Source organism: Camelina sativa, chromosome 16 (genome assembly GCF_000633955.1).
Source record: "Camelina sativa cultivar DH55 chromosome 16, Cs, whole genome shotgun sequence".
In the NCBI taxonomy this organism is placed as follows: Eukaryota; Viridiplantae; Streptophyta; class Magnoliopsida; order Brassicales; family Brassicaceae; genus Camelina; species Camelina sativa.
The window spans coordinates 3,622,533-3,640,299 of NC_025700.1; the positions used below are offsets into that span (position 1 = coordinate 3,622,533).

A 17,767-nucleotide genomic window follows, 5' to 3' on the forward strand; every position below is an offset into this window, starting at 1 on the left:
GAGAGAGAGAGAGAGAGAGAGAGAGAGAGAGAGAGAGCAAGAGGTAGCGAGGATTTTGGGAGCGAGCGTGAAATTAGATTGAAGTATTAGATAGCTATGGATAGAGAATGGGGTTCGAAGCCTGGAAGTGGAGGCGCCGCCTCCGGCCAAAACGAGGCTATAGATCGCCGTGAGCGTCTCCGTCGTCTTGCTCTTGAAACCATTGACCTCGCTAAAGATCCCTATTTCATGCGAAATCATCTTGGAAGGTACGACGTTTTTACTCTGGCGTTTCGATGTATATGTTCTTCTGTTTATGTATGTACCGCACATTAGACACGAGTAGCAGATTCATTTCGTGGATGGTTAACTAGGAAATTAAGAATTTGCTTTTTTGAATTTGGCAGTTCATCTACATTCTTGTTCTGATATATATGTATTTGCTAGTGTGTATCCATTTGTGTGCATGACTTATTAGTTCTGGTGTTTAATTTGATTGGTGATTTTAAAAATTAGGGTTTTATAGATGTCACTGATTTGTTCTCTTTGGTTTTGTCTTATATGTTGTGAAGCTATGAGTGTAAACTATGTCTAACGCTACATAACAACGAAGGAAACTATTTGGCGCATACTCAAGGTAAGAGGCATCAGACCAACTTGGCAAAGAGAGCTGCTCGGGAGGCTAAGGAAGCTCCTACTCAGCCGCAGCCACTCAAGCGTAAAGTCTCAGTTCGCAAAACAGGTATTAAGTTATTTTATGTTTGATTTACCTTTTCTATAAACAGAGTGTTATTCTCGTTGTGTATGCTAAAATCTGCCTAGGCCTGGAATTGGATATAATGGGAAAGTGATTGGTCTAGAAGTGATTTATTATAGTCTGGACTGATTTAGTTGCCGGGTTGTATGTCTTTGCTACTGAGTAGATAGATTTTGCTTAATTGATTGCTTTAAAGGTTCTGTTAGTAACTCCATTTTATGTATGGTCTTGCAGTTAAAATTGGTAGACCAGGGTATCGGGTTACGAAGCAGTATGATCCCGAGCTACAACAAAGATCTCTTCTGTTCCAGGTAAGCATCTAACTGTTATTGTTGAACTTCATTCATCATCATTTGAGACTTGAATCTCACTGTTTTTGTTCTCTCGTCAACCTTGATTTGCAGATTGAATATCCTGAGATAGAGGACAACTTAAAGCCAAGACATCGTTTCATGTCATCTTATGAGCAGGTGGGTGTTACAACTCCTTGTCTATATGTCAATTGTCATGTTACCTTTTCCTTCACTGGCGTTCCATTCTGAATAGTTTTATTTCTTTTCTTTTTTTTTTGTGTGCAGAAAGTTCAACCTTATGACAAGAGATATCAATACCTCCTGTTTGCAGCTGAACCATATGAAATCATAGCTTTCAAGGTATGTTTCTTTTTTTACTTGCCATCTGGGATAAGCTCTAGTAGCTCAACATATCTTAGTTGACTTGTTTTGCTGATAATTGATGGTTGTGTTTCAACATCGGTTTCAGGTTCCTAGCACAGAGGTTGATAAATCAACCCCAAAGTTTTTCTCTCACTGGGATCCAGACTCCAAGATGTTTACTGTAAGTGCTTGTTTATCATAATTCTCACAAACCCATAGCTTGGTTTGTTTTCCTACTGAGATTGGATAAGTTTTGTGTTTTTGATTAATCAAAATACTGACAAAGAAACTTCGTAATAATAAAACAGCTGCAGGTGTATTTCAAACCTACCAAGCCAGAACCAATCAAGCCTCAGTCGGCTGTTGGAGCCAATGGTCTTCCACCACCACCGCCGCCGCCGCCTCAAGGTCAACCGCCACCACCTCCTCCATCTGGTGCACTACCACCGCCACCACCTCCAATGGCTAATAATGGTTTCAGGCCTATGCCACCACCTGGAGGTTTCGGACATCCTAACATGTGAAAGTGAAACCAGCGAATGCAGTCTAAAAACACACAGTACTATGATCCATGGTTTTATATCATAAGAGAGTGTGCTCTTTGACTGAAAAATATCAAAATATGTTTTGACATGGCTTCTCAAAGCTGATCTCTGTATTAACAACTCTCTAGATTACTTTTATGAGTTTTGCTTTAATAGGTTTGAATTCCGTTAAATATACAATATTAAATTGTCATTTGTCATATCGGTTAAGCTCAAAACCAAGCGTCAACCGGAACTGTCAGTTCCAAGACCGGACGTAATTTAAATTTCAATTGTTTCTGACGAGATGGACCTGGCTCCCTTACGATAGAGGACAGGGTTAATTTTGTAATTTCGTGTTCAACAGTTGTCACTGAAATTCAAAAAGTAAAGAAGAGGGAAAAATAAAATCAAAATCAAAATCCCTAATTCCCCAAATTACTTTGAATTCTCTCGGATCCACACAAAGCTCTGTTGAAACCCAACGGACGCGTTTTCGTCGTCCTTGAAGCGTTCGAGCAATATAGAAGAAGCCGCCGAGAAAGTTCTGTAATGGATGAGTCATTAACTCCAAACCCTAAGCAAAGACCTGCTGCATCGATGGCGACTCGAATCCAGGCGCCGACTAGTCCCTTCTTCTTGGGGTCTAACGACGATAGGTTCGAACGGGAACAAGCTCGCGCCGCTAGAGCTGCTGCTAGCCGTCGTAGGTCTGTTCTTTTCGCTCGTGGTCCGCAGCCTGAGCAGGAGTCAGATCCGTGTTTTGACAAACAGCAAATTCTCGAGTTGTTTCAGAATTGTATCAAATTGGCCAGTGAAAACGTAAGCGAACTGTCTTCTCTCTTTGTTTAGACTTGCAATTTCTTACGGATTTTAAAGTTTTTTTTTTAATTAATTTTTGTTGATGGGACTTGTTGAGTTTTTTTTAAATTATGTTATGTGTTAAACAGAAAATTAATCAAAAGAATACGTGGGAGTTGAATTTGATCGACCATCTTTGTGAGATTATCAAAGTTGAAGATGAGAACAATGCTGAGACAAATTTTCAGAAGGTAAGCTTTTGATTTCATTCTTCTTTGGCTTTTCTTTTTTAAAATGCTTGTAAGACTTTTAAGAATGCACAATAAATCGAAAAAGAGAGACTGAGAGTTCAGAATCATGTTTAATAAATATTTGTGTTCGTTTCGAGGCAGGCAAGTTGCACTCTTGAAGCTGGAGTTAAGATTTACTCAATGAGGGTAGACTCGGTTCATTCAGAGGCTTACAAGGTCTTGGGTGGAATTACTCGAGCTGGCCAAGATGACAGCCGAGGTATCGATCTCTTACACACATAAACAGTTAACAAATGTCTTTAGCACTTTGTTAAATTTCCAAGTCAAAAGCTTTTAACAGACAACAAATATCTTTTTTTTTNTTTTTTTTTTTTTTTTTTTTTTTTTGGATCTGCTTATACACTGATATTGGTTACTTTGGTTTGCCAAACTAGTCTTGGGATATATACATATGAATATGTTTCTTAGTGTTTGACTTCTATATGAGAATTTAAGTTACTGTTGATTGATTATAAAAGGAGACAGCTGAAGAACTACAATTATTGGCTACGCAGTGTATTAAATCTTTAAGTTTCTTCAGCTCTAATTTCTAAAGATAGTACTGCAAGTAAAGTTATATCTTATGTTATTTCCTTTTTTTTCTGTTGTTTCTTCTCGAACCTAGATAATGAGGATGTTGCTGGTGCGGTAGGAAATGAGACTAACCAAAAGAAACAGACAGAGAAAAAGGTAGTTCGAACAGAAATCCCGATTCTTGTTATTGTTGATGAAACTACTTACTGATGAGTTTCGAACTTGCAGTTATCGCCTTTATCCACACTGGAACCATCCTTTGAAGCCCTTAATGTGAAGAAGTTCGATGGTAATTGCTTAGCTTAACATTACTCCCTTTGTTAGGCTGTGAAAAGTAAGTTTTGTATGATAATGTTATGTCCTTTTTTTTCTTTCAGTGGCATTTGCAGTGGATCCCCTTTATCATCAAACTTCAGCACAGTTTGATGAAGGTGGAGCAAAGGGTCTACTGCTAAACAACTTAGGAGTCTATGGAGGATGTCAAGTTCTATTTGATTCACAAGAACTCCCTGGAAAGCTTGTTTCGTCTGCAAAGCAGCATGATAAATCAGAAACAATTGATCTATCATTTGCTAAAGGTCTGGCTTTATTGGCTGATATGCTCTGCTGTATCATTGTACATGTTTTGTTGCATTATTCTGTCTCTAATGTCGTGGTTAAATTTGTAGAGTGTGTGGAGCAAATGGTGCTAAACATGCGAAATAAGGATGAGATTGTACCTTCTCTTCGGGCAATAATCAATCAATTTGATGAAGAAAATCAAAGACAACCTGATACGTTTTCTTGTGGTCAGACGACTGAGTCTTTTGATATTTCACATACTAATGAAGCTAGCTATGCCGACGATGATGAAGGATATGATAACTTTGGAACTTCTTTTGATTATGAGGGTCAGTCTGGTGATGTTGATGAAAACTCTGGCCTCAACGATGCAGAACCAACATATTCAAATTTTCATGAGGTTATTACCATCACTCCTCTAATTTTCACTTGTTTTACAATGGGCTTTCTTTGGTACTGAAAAGTGAAAACCTGATGCTGATGTTTTCATTTTGCAGGAAGTTGAACCAGCCTCACTGCAAGACCTAGATTCAGATGACAGATTTGAGAATGTTGATGACTATCTCTTCTTGTCGTTGGGAATAACATCTAAGCAAAATTCTTGGGCAGGTCCTGATCACTGGAAGTATCGGAAAACAAAAGGTATGTGCTTATATCTCCACATTGAAGCAATAGCACAGGCCCTCTTGGTTATCTAGTTTTTCCTAGGGTTTCCTTTATCTGGACTCTTTTGCAGGTCCAGATGATCATACTGCTTCAGAAAACAAATCTTCTCCACCAGCGAAGAAAACCAGGAAGAAAAAGCAAGCAGAGCCTGTACTAGATTTTACAAAAGTTTTGGAGGAAGAAATGCCTGATATTTTTGCCCCTCCAAAAAACCCGAAGTATTTACTTCTCCCAGCAAGTAGAGCTCCTTGTCAAACAAAGCTTCCAGAGGATTGCCATTATCAACCTGAGAATCTAATAAAGCTATTTCTACTACCGAATGTGATGGTATGGCTATACTAAACTCAGATCCAGTCACTATATTGCTATTGGTTTTTATATATTTTCTTTCTTCATTGTGTATCATCTTTTCTGAAGTTAATCTTCTGAATGGTTACAGTGCCTTGGGAGGAGAAAAAGAAAATGCGCAGGTACAAATCCAGTAATTATGATAATTGTCACTGATAGTTTATGAGGCATTTTCCAACGTCTTTGTTATCTGTACTGATATAGAATTTCCTTTACAAATAAACTGGTTTTTCAACAAATTACCTCTGAAAGCTGTTTTACACTTTTTTTGTTATGTGCATAATCCAGGTGAGAATTCAAAGCAGCAGTTTGATGATTACGAACATGCGGATTCATGGGGAGATGATAATGTATATGATGATGGCCCATTTGTTAATGGAAATGATCAAAGTGATGCAGAAGATACTACTAACTCATTGATCTCTCAGCCACGCCAGGTATGAATATTGATCTAAATGCTTATGCCCTTACAAATCATTTGTAGCTTATCTGTGGCTAGCACTGAAACATTATTGTAATTTTCCTACACAATTCATGCTCTAGGTCAACAAAATTGAGGTCCAATACGATAAAGCTTCAAAACAAGTTGATGTGCAAGTGCTAAAGGAAACTCTTTGGGAGTGTCTTCAAGAATCTCCTGAACCACCAATTCAGGTTCAACTAACATAAATATAGTTCCTGCTTTCTTTATGCATTTTCCTATGTCCACTCTAATAAACTCTCTTATTAGCTCTGTGACACATAATTGTAATTCACATTGGTCATCTTTTGTCAAGATATACATGTTTAGTGCACAATTTAATATACTTCCACACCCTAAATATAGCATCTTTTTCTGTTGTAGCATTATTTCTGAACTTGACAGATATCTGATTGTGGCAGGATGAAGAACACCAACAAGGACCACTTGAAAGTAGATCTTTCAAAGAGCTACTGGCTAGCTTTCCCGATGATTGCCAAGCGGCTGGTTCCACCCAAGACATCTCACCACATCTATGTTTCATCTGTTTGCTGCATTTAGCGAATGAGCACAATCTCAGCCTCGTTGGCTCTCAAGCCTTGGATGATCTAACAATACACCTTGCCTGAGTGAAGAGAGACCAAGAAGAACAGCCGAGTGTTTCAAGAGCTCCTTGAGCTTAATGCTAAGCGTAATAAGTTGTGTTTGTAGTTTAATGTAATGACTTGATTGTGTGTAGTAACTTTGTTCAAAATCCATTAATCGTTTGTCGTTTTGGTACAATGTTTCAATTCCATCTGAATGATTTATCTCCATCAGAAAACTAAATACAGTAGTATAAATCAAATTCACAGTTACAATGAACCTCAAACTCTCTGTCGTTTCGTGTGATAAGAGAACAAAAGCTTGGGTGTGCCCTTAAGAAGCCTGAGCGCTGCTTTTGGATTTAACAGTCGACTTGGCTCCATCTTTGTATCCTTTCTGACGAGCTCTTAGTTCCCACATTGAAGTCAGCTTCTTCTGCTCCACAAGTGCTTTTTCCGACTTCTCTCTTGCTTCTTCACAAGTCTCCATACCTGAGTTACACTTATCTGCCTCCTTTTGGTAAGATGATGTTACCTTCTTGGCCTCTAGCAGACCTGTGTCTACTCGTTTGTGTTTCTCCATCGATGCTGCTTCACGTTGCTTCAGTTCCTCTGTTAAAAGTTCGGCATAGTTCTTCTCTGTGTCTTCGTTCACCTCTGGATCACGCTTTGCACAATCTGCACATCAAAAAGAAAGAACAAGATGTTCTTAATACACTCGTATACTTAAAATAGAGTCAAGAACATTCTTCTGGGTTTGACAGGCATCTAATGCTAAGTATGATAAAGTGACGCTTAAAAACTGATGAATCCAATGTCAAAGAAACTCACCGGCGAATGAACCATTGCTGAGTCCTGCAATAAATCCAAAACAGGTAAACCGTGTTAGGCGTTTCGTTTTTGGTACCTCCGAAAAATACACAGGACAATAGTTTCAACTACCATACATTCATTAGAGTGAATCATAAAAACATAAAGCCTACACTGTAATTAGACATCACCACGACAGCCACAACAAGTAAACCACATGCTCAACCACACCACAAGTCATACCTCAAAGACTCAAACTTGGTAACTAATTTGCTAAAACAAGAACAGTAACCTACAAACTTCAAATCTCTATGATCCAAACTATAGCCTCAGATCACTGTGTTGTTTCTTCAATTATTTTGGTTTGGTAAGTAATCAGTGATCAGCTTATGATCTCAAGAGCCACAATTTTTGTAGATCTACACAGCTAAAACATAGCGAGCACAATAGTCTATCTGCATTGAGATTTCAAACTCAATCCTTCCTTAATCAAGCTGAAGCATGCGATCTAGCAACTCAAGCACCAAAAGAACCAAAACTTAAAACCCAACTATTAAAAGGTACTAAATTTGCTAATTCTCTCAGCTTAAATCTGTAAACTTTAGAGACGATGAAGCAAGATCCAATCAAGGGCAATAATGAAATTACCTGTGGGGATGGTGAGAAGAGGAAGCGAAGAGCAATCACAGACGCAAGCAGAGCAAGAAGTGGCTGAAACAGCCAAAGCTTCAGTGAGGTGCCAGTAGAGCGGCGGACCAAGTATGTAACCAATCATGCACAGCGCCAGTAAAGCCAGTCCCACTTTCAGCGCCGCCGTGTGCTTCGCCATAGCAGAGAGATCTATCTGGGTTTTTTGAGCTGGGATTTAACTGTTGCAGAGTAATGAGATTTGGGATTTGAAGACTCTCTGATGGACGGACTCTTGCACTAAAAATTAAAATTATGGTGTGTCGGTGGTTTTTTTAAAACAAGTTTCTATATTTAGGTAAAGGACCATAAACATTACAAAATGTTAACTTGACTATTTTTTACTCGGTGATGTTTTTGACTTTTACCCATATTATTAATGTTCTTACTCCGTTGAATCTAGAAGCCGTGTAGAGATGACCTTGTGTCTTTTGCCTTTGACATGGGTCTTTAAGTGGTCACCTAGTAGAGGTCCTACTGTCCTACACCTTCATTTCGAATTTTCGATGGTCTCTCTCACCTTCAGGTCGCTTCTCTATAAGTCCTTAGTGGGTAAACCAACTAAGAAGAAGGAAAAACAAGAACTTCCCAACATTTTCATCAGAAAAGGCTTTATTCTCTGAGACAAAACTTCATCTAGATTAAAAGAACATGAATGATCCAAATAACCTATGGCTATTTCTAACGTTATTTGTTTCTGCTGCTGGCTACCTCATTGATTTTGTTTCCGAGATTCTAAATTAGCTGCTTCCCATAGTTATTCCCGGGTCAGCAGAAGATTTCAATCTTACAACAAAGTAAACGGGTAAAGGTGCTGACGTGCCGTTATACAGCAAGCCGGGGGGTGTCTATATCACCTTAATCAGCCATGAGCCCCAATGCATACCAGATAATCAAATTGTAGAAAGCAGCAACAAGATTAAATCCTTAAATGTTATTTGATGATTCAAATCAATTGTATTAAATTTACCCTATACACCACCATATACTTCAAATCGAACTAACTTGTGACAGCAATAGTTTCATGTATTTTGACTATTTCGCCAACAAATAATTAACGATCAATCATAGTATCATACATTGGATAAAAGAGCACACACACTTCCGTGTAATGGTGTGTGTCTTAATCTATTTCCCCAATTGTTTAAGCAAAGCTTCTTCATACTACTCCAAGATGGAGCAAGGCCAATGATGCTTCCACATTGCAATCTCTTCTTTACCATTTAGCTTTCGGACTCCTCCATAGAACCCGTCTTCTTCGTTACCTTCCTCTTTATGATCTCTCATGATCATCGTTCTTCTCCACCTCGAGCCAACTGTGTACTGGTTGAATTCCAACACTGCCATCTCTGTTTTTACCATTCATCAACACTTGGCCATTTAGTACAACATATGAATACAGAAACCCTTATGACACAAAATCAATAGAAAATGGCTTATGCCATATGATCAGTGGGGAGGTTAAGGTTAAACCAATATGCAAGTGGACAGAGAGAAATACCAAGACATTATCCTTTTCTCATTGAAATCTACTTTATGTGGTTATGTAATGTGCCAGCAAAAGGAGAAAAGGAAGAGATTTTTTTGGAGTGATAAAGAGGACTAAAAATCATTGTAGTGCCCCACCACCATAAGTACTGTAGATTCCAACGATAAGGACATAAGTAGAGGTTTCAACATCAACTGAAGACATACATTATCAAAATGTCAAGGAAAATTAAGACATATCCCATCATCATCATCATTTGTCTTTTTGGGACCAATGTTTAACAAGAAAAAGGCATTGCTTGAATTGGATCTCTTCAATGTTCACCCTTTTCAACCAAGTTTTGGGAATTTAATGGACTTTATGAGCAAAGACAATGAGTAAAGTATAGAATATGAAAGCCAATTTTAAAACAACCAACCAAGACTCCATTTTTTAAACCACAGAAGATGAAGATGATGCTGAGAAGTGAGAAACTCACCATTAAAATGGCAATGACAATGGTTGAGATCTCCATCACAGGATTCCAAGTGGCCAACAACACCATACCACCATCCTACACAACGACATCACACAAGCTTGTTTCAGAATCAGATTGATGTTCAAACAACAAGCATCACAGGTTGTTATAATATTTACCATATGGGAACTCTTTGTTCCTCCTCCACTGGATCTCGATGTGATCTCCAGGCCTCAACTCTTTTAACGAATCTGACACATGGAGATGATGAGGCGATGCATCAATGGGAGCTGCTCTCAGTCTATCCCATGTTACACCCTTTTCAACCGCAGCTGCTCGTCTACCATGTGGTGGATACCTAAAATCCCATAAATGAAAGCTTTTGATGAGAAATAAGAAAATTTGTTTGTGACAAAATGTGGACATGAGATATTATATACCTGGCTTGGAAAGTATCAGTGTGAGTATCATAGCTGAGCTCAGCATCATAGCAAGACAACATGAAGCCTACATGCCCGTTCTGCTCTTACACCAAATAAGGCTCTCAGTACTTTGATCAAACCCATATAGCATTAGATGGAGCAACTAAGTTTATAAATTTTAATTACCTCACGGTTGTAAACTTGAGCTGGGAACCAAAAACGACCTGTTTCAAGGGAGAGGTAACAGCTCATGCTGGAATCAAGTGGCAGAGAAGATGCATATCCCCTCCTTTGGTTATCATCTCGGAAGACGGATGAAAGAGATCGAAACAAAGAGATGATTTTGGCAAAACCAAGACGCCCAGTTTGGTGATGAGGAGAAACAAGATGATCTGTGGAAGAGAGATAACATTGCCACTGTCTGTGAGCAGCAGGGCCAAGGATTTTGCCCCATTTGGCCTTCAAGTGTTTCTCCCAGAGATGATCACTCACACATCTCTCTCTCAAGGAGCTACAGACCCTCGCCATGCTGCAGAGTTCGGAAGGTGGAAGAAGGTCGAGAATGCAGTCGAGAGCCAGCTCAGGGAGGTCAAGGACAGACATTTGATCAAGCACCGGAGGGGGTAGATCTTGTTTGGTCTGATGTAGGGTGGTCATAAAGGGATTCTTGATGAAGTAGAAGGAGAGCAAGGTTTTGGTTTCAGATGCCCATGGAGGAAGGGATAGAGACTTGGCAAAGAAAAAGAAAGAAAGACAAGTGATGAGAAAGTAGAGAAGCATTTAGACAGTATTATTATTTTGTTGCCTTTTTGGATTTGTTGTTTCTGAAGAGAGTATAAATGGAAGAAGAGGATAGATTGATAGCCAATAGGAATTGGAGGATCACCTAACCAACTCATCACACCAAATAAATAATTCTTTTTCTCTGTCTCTCTTGTTTTGGAACTTGAGATTGAATGAAGTTGCCAAGTTGTTGAAATCAAGAGAGAGAGAGAATTGGACCCACAAAAACCCAGATCACAGGAAAGAAAATGCCTTAGAATCAAAGCCTAAATTGAAGGGGGTTACATATTAAATAACAATAAAAAGATGAATTATATAGAGAAAGGGTCTACTTGGTGGTGGTGGTGGTGGCATTGGGATTTCCAAGGACAGTGGGAGGAGATAGAATATGGATCTGGGCAGACAGAACAAAAGGTTCGTTGAACCTATAATATTAAAAGTATAAGAAAACAACTACTTCCGTATCTCTCTAAAAGATTGATGTTTAGAAACTTTTACACATTTTAAGAAAACAATGATTACTGAGTTTAAATATATTTTTTCCTTTGACTAAAAAGATATTATTTAATTTTAAACCAATAACAATTCAAAATTTTAAATATTTTCAATGATTACTTCTTGAAGTTTACAAAACATCAAGAAAAAAAAAATATCTCAAAACATGAATCTTTATGAGACAAAAGGGAATATTTTCATTTATAAAAACAGAAACAACCAATGAGGAAGAAGAGGAAAGAGGTGGAGGAGGAGATCTCTAGTAGTTGTACAATAAACAATATTGTAAAGAAGCAATGATCACAAAAGCAATTGTGGACAACATTATCTCAACCCTTCATGAATTCACCAGGGTGAAATCATATAAACCGAATTAGATATGTAAAAAAAAAACACAACACATACAACAAAGTTAACCAGATGGTCAACTCACAACACAAGTCAGACCTCAAAAACTCAAAAAAACTTGTATAAACAAGGATCAGTAGCCTACAAAAGCACAAACTATAGCCTAAACTGACGATTGAGTACTCATCAAACAAAATAATCAGTGAAAACAACAACTGTGAAAAATCTCATGAGACACAATTCTTTCTTGTAACTGCAGGGAGAATCAAACTCAAAAAATCACTAATTTAAGATGAAGCAAGCTATCTCTACCAACTCAAAGCACCAGAACTAGAACCAACTCTACTACTAATACTCGTTCCTCCTACTCGCAATAGTTTAACAATACCAAATATGAAAAAAGGAGCCTAAAAAGGTGTAAACTTTGCAGCCGATGAAGCAAGATCCAATCAAGGGGCAATTGTGATTTAACCTTTGGGGGATGGATGGTCAGAAGAGACTGCGAAGAGGCGGAAAACGTCTACGGCCTCGCCTCCGTGAGGTGCCAGTTCGGCCTTTAGCGCCGCCGTGTGCTTTCGCCATACGAGATTCGCCGATCTGGGTTCGAATCAAATGGATTCGGAGACTCTGAATTTGACTCTTCTTCTTCCACTCGAATTTGTTGTGTTATTTTAGCCATTAATTTTAGCAATTAAAACAAGGTAAAGGTGACAATTATAAGAGTTACGAAATTGTGAGTTTTTTTTTTTTTTTTTAGTTTGGTGAGTGGAGGAGTCGCTGTTATTAGAGTAAATTAAACTAGATTATCACGGGCAGTACACCATTTATTTTTTTTTGTTAATTTTAATGATTTATCATATAATTGATGGTATACCACAATAACACTTTTTGTTTAATACAATATTAACTAAATCAGTTTGATTCGACATATTTTATATTTGTGTTGTTAAAATAGTAAAATAAAGATTTGACTCATATTGAAGTATCATAATAATAATATTTTATTTTTTAGTATTATCAATTCAATCATGTAATGTTATATAACCTGTTATTTATTATAACTCGTTTGTGTTATTTTGAAAATTTAATGTTTAAATATTCATAATTTTAAACTTTTTATTAAATTTAGATATATCAGTTATAAATTGTAAACTTCTTGAAATTCTATAAATTATTATATATGGTAAATTTACTATATATGTATGTTGAACACACACTTTTTATATTAATTGAGTAATATATGTTCGTTTTAAAAAAATTCAAATCACAATATATGCAGAAAAATATACATTTTTATTAACTTTATGTATTATATGATGATTCACTACATTTAAATTTTAAAATCAATAAAGATGATAGGAGAATTTTTTTTTTAATATGAAATAAATCTTCTAAATATCTATATTAATTATAGGATATTATATATATGGATATTTAAAATATTTTAATTCTGTTTGGTTATAAGTATAGTAGAAAAAATTAACTATACTTGTTTGAATATGAATATAAACATTAATTGCATTAAATTTAAAACTTTCCAAAATGTATTTTTGAGCAAAAGTTGCTGCAAAAATACTAGTATAGATGGTTTAGTGAGAGAGTGGACTACACAAACAGTCAAACGCCTCATGAGAATATTTTTATGGATGTAGAATGATTTTGCTAAATCAAAAGACCATTTTCAATCACAGACCTTTTTATATAATTTCATGGCCTCTCTAGGCTCTTCTAATTCAGGTCTCTCTCTTTTCTAATTGTCCTAGGCTAGTAGTCTCTAAATCAACTCACAAGGACTCGAAAACCACATCTTCCGGAGGGTTTTATTCTATATACTTTTAAAATTTCATGTTCATGTACACTAAACAAACACGAAGCTTCGGATCTAAATAACATTATATATTTTTTTTTGTTCCTGCAAGTGAAAATCATGATAATAATAATGAGAAATATCAATCATCAAATTGCAAATTTAAAGGGGAANAAAAAATTTTTAAAAAAAAAAAAAAAAAAAAAAAAAAGAGGGGAATAGAAAGAAAAAAAAAAGAAGAAGAAAGAAAAAGAAATCGCCTTTGAAACGTATTTTCAAAAGAGACAAACAAAGTCGAAAGAGAGAGTCATCATCTCAAGAAAGTAAACTGAACAACAACATACGATTGGTTCTCATAGTTTTTTTTAATTTAAAAAAAAAAGTTATTATGACTTGGCGTTACGCGTAGCGTAGTAAACCTTTAACGTTTCTCTGTGGAGGGAGGGGTGTCTCATTTGTGTATTCATTACTTCATTGACAACAGTGTCTTCGGTGCTTCATTGTTGATGTTTTCCATATTCTCAACCAGCTGCCTCCAATAGTTTCCAGTGACTTCATCCTCCTGCCCACATAAATAAAAACACACACACACACACACGGAATCTTTAATACATGAACCAAACCATGTATACAAAAACTCAAAAACTTAAAAGATTTCAATCTTACAGCAATCAAACGAGCGAAGGTGCGGTCAAACAGCAAGGTAGGAGGGTATCGCCTTAATCCATCACGAACCCTAATCCAATATACCAGAAGAAAAAGAAAAAAAAATCAAATTTTAGTTTTCTTTACAAAACCTAATTACCATTTTGATTTAAGATTTTTTTTTTTTTTTTAAATGGAAAAGATGAGAAGGTGTAGCAGTGAAACCTGGGTTTCTTAGAGAGCTTGGAGTAGCAACCAACAAGAAGACGGAACAAGGCTGGAGAAGGTCTAGCCATGTAAGAAAGATGGTGGAGCAGCTTCTTAAGGAGTTCATCAATGACAAAAAAACGATCAGCCAAGACGCAGCAGTACTGAAGCCCCTCATCAGTGGACATTATCTTGTGTAGTATGAATACAGCAAGCTGAAGATTAATAAGAGTATATTAATTAAATTTTTTTTCTTTCTTCTCTGATTCATTGGTCAAAAACGATCGTGTAGAAGAAGAACCTATCTAAAAAGAAACTCACAGTTTTTGAATCTGTAGAGCCAAACTCAATGGGTTTCACACAGTGACTAACAGCACTTGTGTCCATAAGGAAACGAGTAGCAGCTCCATCTTCAGACTGTAGAGATATGAGATTTAATTTTAAAAGCAATTTTTTCACAATAACTGAGATGTTGTAAGAGAATTATGTATGTACCGCCTTGATCATATGAGCAATGACACCCAATGCTCCAAGCCTCATGTGTTCATAAGGCTTATCGGTGACACCAATGTCCATCAAAGAATAGAAGTAGTTTGGCATCTTAGCTGCAAACAAACCAACATATATATATATATATGCAAGGAAATTTCAAAGACAATGTAACATGATATAACATTGATCATATAGCAAATGTGAAGAGAAATTGCACTAAAGGAGATCAAAGGCTTACCCTTAAGAAAGTGGCCTTTTGTATCTGGGTGATAAGCCATGCTCTTTAACAGGAACAACGATGATAACATCATAGAGACACTTAAGGATTAAGCATTTATCAAAGAAAATATATACATTTTTTTTTTAAGTATAAGAAACAAGAAAAAAGTGCGAGGACCAAAACAAAACCTGGAACAAAAGCAACACATCGTACACTCGATGTGGATTCAGATTTGGGGAAAATGGAAGTGAGATGTGTCCTACAATGTGTCTGTAGACTTCAATAATTTTCTGTATAGACGGGATGAAATTTAAAGTGAGTGTCACAAATAGAGACAAGTTTTACAACAAAAAAAAAAAAGATGGCAAGATTTTGAAAATTTCTGTTTTAAAAAGTCATATCAAATCAGCATTTAGTCATCTGTGAAACCAAAGTAGTGTCGGTACTTTACCTGCAACATAATGTATGCAGTACCAGGAGATTCCCACAACAGACGCGGTAAGAAATCAAAATTGTTCCTTTGCTGCCATTGGAGAAAAAGATAGGGATAATATGAGTTGTTAACATTCCAAAATGTTTAAAATGGTCCTCGACTACCAATTGTATATAAAATTTTGTAACATTATACAATTCAAATTTTGAGTGAATTTATCCTCAACCTATGGACCAACAAAGGCATAGTCGTCACATGTTGCATATCTAATGAAATACTAAAGAATAATCTTGAAAACATATAAGATTAAAATTTCGAAAACCAAATTTAAAATTTTTTGGTTTTCTAAATTTATGAAATTTTAGTTTTCCATATATGCGAGTCGTACCAAGATATATCTCTATACTTGCATTGGGCTACAACTATGACTAGCTATCAGTTCAAGCTTCCGCATGTATAGAAAAGAATCTGCAAAGCATTGATTTGTAGAGAAATTTAAAATGCATAGTTGGCAATGCCACAAAAGTAAATCAAAATTACTAGACAATGTAATTCTTGACCACATACACCGTTATCGGACACGCTATAGTTCTAGACCACACACATTCTTACCTATCGGGATACGAGATGGAAATCAAAGAATATTGAACACAAGAACAAGATCTAAGCTTAAAATTTTATAACCTAAAGGAGATAACATCATGAAATGATGATATGAAAGACTGTCAGATCTTTTGAACCTGGAAAAATGCCAAAGACGACAAGCGATATAATGCTGAAAATCGTCAAACCGATACAAACAAAGAGGAATAACAATTAAATATTTCATATGATCAGAAAAATCTCAAGATCTTGTAAACCTCAAAATTGCAAAAACCGACACAACGAGATAATGACGATAATCGACAAATTATCGACAAACGAATATAAACAAAAAGAGAGAATGACAAATGATTATTCCTCATAGGCTCCAAGATTATGATTATCCACAAAGAAGTGCAAAATTGACTCACAAAACAAGAACATCCATCTCTCAATCAATCAGATCTATGATAGATACAAACAAAATCTAACATTTGACGGCAAAAATGAGAATATTAAAGATTGTGTCATACTTCTCCAATCATTTGTTTTTTACGATCTACTAGGAACAAAAAAATAAGAAAAGCTATAGGAATAAAATCGTTAACCTAGCAACAAGAAACAAACAAACGGAGATGTCAAGATGATCCCTAATCCGAAAGAAACACTTCTTTATCGGATACTAATCAGTTCATCAGACTCAAATAACCTAAAGCATGTTGAGTCAAACAAAGATAGATGATAGATCAAACTAAAAATCATGTTATATTAGAGAATCGAAGAAGAAGAAGAGTGTTTTTGCACTTACGTAGGCGAGATTGTGCAAGGCAAAATCAGACTCGAATGAGTTCGGTTTGTGAAGATCATAGACCCACTGGAAAATCATCTGTACGGTCGGGTTAGGAACGATGGTGAGACCCGGTAAAGGAGGAGGAGCTGAGGACGAAGAAGCATACGAGGAAGAAGCGTATGAGTTGGGAGAAGTCAACTTGAGTTTATTGTAATCCTCATACAAATGGTCTGGTAGATTCACCATTTTTCACGGCGAGGATTGGCCGGAGAAATCTCCGTAGTTTCTTCTTTATTTTTGGTTTTTTCCTTCTCTCTGAAAATGTATTCAGCTTCTTTAGAGAGAGATGAGTGTATTATGGCAGCTCATAAGTGGAGGAGAAAGGAGTTATAAACCAAGGTAATGCACGCATGGCTTTTAAATACAAAAAGACCAAATTACCCTTTTGGACTTATTTTTGTTAAAGTTAAATTATATAAAAGCTAGTATTAATTGTTAATGAGAAAAAATAATAATACTTCCAAAGAAAGTCTACATAGAAAGAAAACTTTTTATTTAATTTGTTTTGTTTGATTTGGATTAAATATTATTATTAATTTTTGTAAGAAAATCTGAAAATCTGTATTTGACCAGAGTGTTTAAGTTTATCTTATCCACGTGACAAGTGTAAGATGGCCAATTGTGAAGTATATTACAGTGAGCTAAACTTTATCTATCTTATAATTATGGTCTTGGTTTGGACCCAGTAACATTGTTGTTTTCTTTGTAATTATGTTTTATTTATTTTATGAGTGAACATTATTCACTATTATTAGTATATTCATGTGTTTGGTCGGAAAATGTATATTATTATATTATAAGTCAAAATTTTGATATATATATTAAAGCAAATCTGAAAAATATATTCATAAACTAAAGTACTAATAACTAAGGTGTTAAA

General features: G+C 36.1%; 5 protein-coding genes across 6 annotated transcripts; 2 read left to right on the plus strand and 3 right to left on the minus strand.

Annotated features, from left to right (window-relative positions):
* On the plus strand, positions 1-2,137 carry LOC109124438 (splicing factor 3A subunit 2-like). The gene is made up of 7 exons (XM_010471266.1): positions 1-248; positions 552-721; positions 971-1,047; positions 1,141-1,206; positions 1,315-1,389; positions 1,499-1,573; positions 1,701-2,137. The coding sequence occupies exons 1-7, from the start codon at positions 97-99 to the stop codon at positions 1,914-1,916; spliced, it is 831 nt and encodes a 276-aa protein (XP_010469568.1). The 5' UTR covers positions 1-96; the 3' UTR covers positions 1,917-2,137.
* On the plus strand, positions 2,354-6,359 carry LOC104749603 (condensin complex subunit 2). 2 transcript variants are annotated; one of them, XM_010471270.1, is made up of 13 exons: positions 2,354-2,738; positions 2,867-2,968; positions 3,110-3,227; positions 3,633-3,697; positions 3,770-3,830; positions 3,919-4,119; positions 4,210-4,502; positions 4,600-4,744; positions 4,839-5,089; positions 5,208-5,238; positions 5,405-5,553; positions 5,660-5,770; positions 5,999-6,359. In XM_010471270.1, the coding sequence occupies exons 1-13, from the start codon at positions 2,469-2,471 to the stop codon at positions 6,203-6,205; spliced, it is 2,004 nt and encodes a 667-aa protein (XP_010469572.1). In that variant the 5' UTR covers positions 2,354-2,468; the 3' UTR covers positions 6,206-6,359. The 2 variants fall into 2 exon arrangements, with proteins under 2 accessions (XP_010469572.1, XP_010469570.1); XM_010471268.2 differs by having other exon boundaries at positions 2,355-2,738; positions 4,839-5,095.
* LOC104749602 lies at positions 6,313-7,955 on the minus strand. Its single transcript, XM_010471267.2, has 3 exons — positions 7,619-7,955; positions 6,992-7,015; positions 6,313-6,838 (listed from the first exon to the last, which is right to left on the minus strand). The coding sequence occupies exons 1-3, from the start codon at positions 7,797-7,799 to the stop codon at positions 6,495-6,497; spliced, it is 549 nt and encodes a 182-aa protein (XP_010469569.1). The 5' UTR covers positions 7,800-7,955; the 3' UTR covers positions 6,313-6,494.
* LOC104749604 (F-box protein At2g32560) lies at positions 8,577-11,364 on the minus strand. Its single transcript, XM_010471271.2, has 5 exons — positions 10,212-11,364; positions 10,044-10,123; positions 9,783-9,961; positions 9,625-9,699; positions 8,577-9,006 (listed from the first exon to the last, which is right to left on the minus strand). The coding sequence occupies exons 1-5, from the start codon at positions 10,803-10,805 to the stop codon at positions 8,822-8,824; spliced, it is 1,113 nt and encodes a 370-aa protein (XP_010469573.1). The 5' UTR covers positions 10,806-11,364; the 3' UTR covers positions 8,577-8,821.
* LOC104749605 (cell differentiation protein RCD1 homolog) lies at positions 13,722-17,186 on the minus strand. The gene is made up of 9 exons (XM_010471272.2): positions 16,846-17,186; positions 15,474-15,545; positions 15,211-15,312; positions 15,041-15,083; positions 14,806-14,915; positions 14,632-14,727; positions 14,329-14,525; positions 14,125-14,194; positions 13,722-14,020 (listed from the first exon to the last, which is right to left on the minus strand). The coding sequence occupies exons 1-9, from the start codon at positions 17,071-17,073 to the stop codon at positions 13,925-13,927; spliced, it is 1,014 nt and encodes a 337-aa protein (XP_010469574.1). The 5' UTR covers positions 17,074-17,186; the 3' UTR covers positions 13,722-13,924.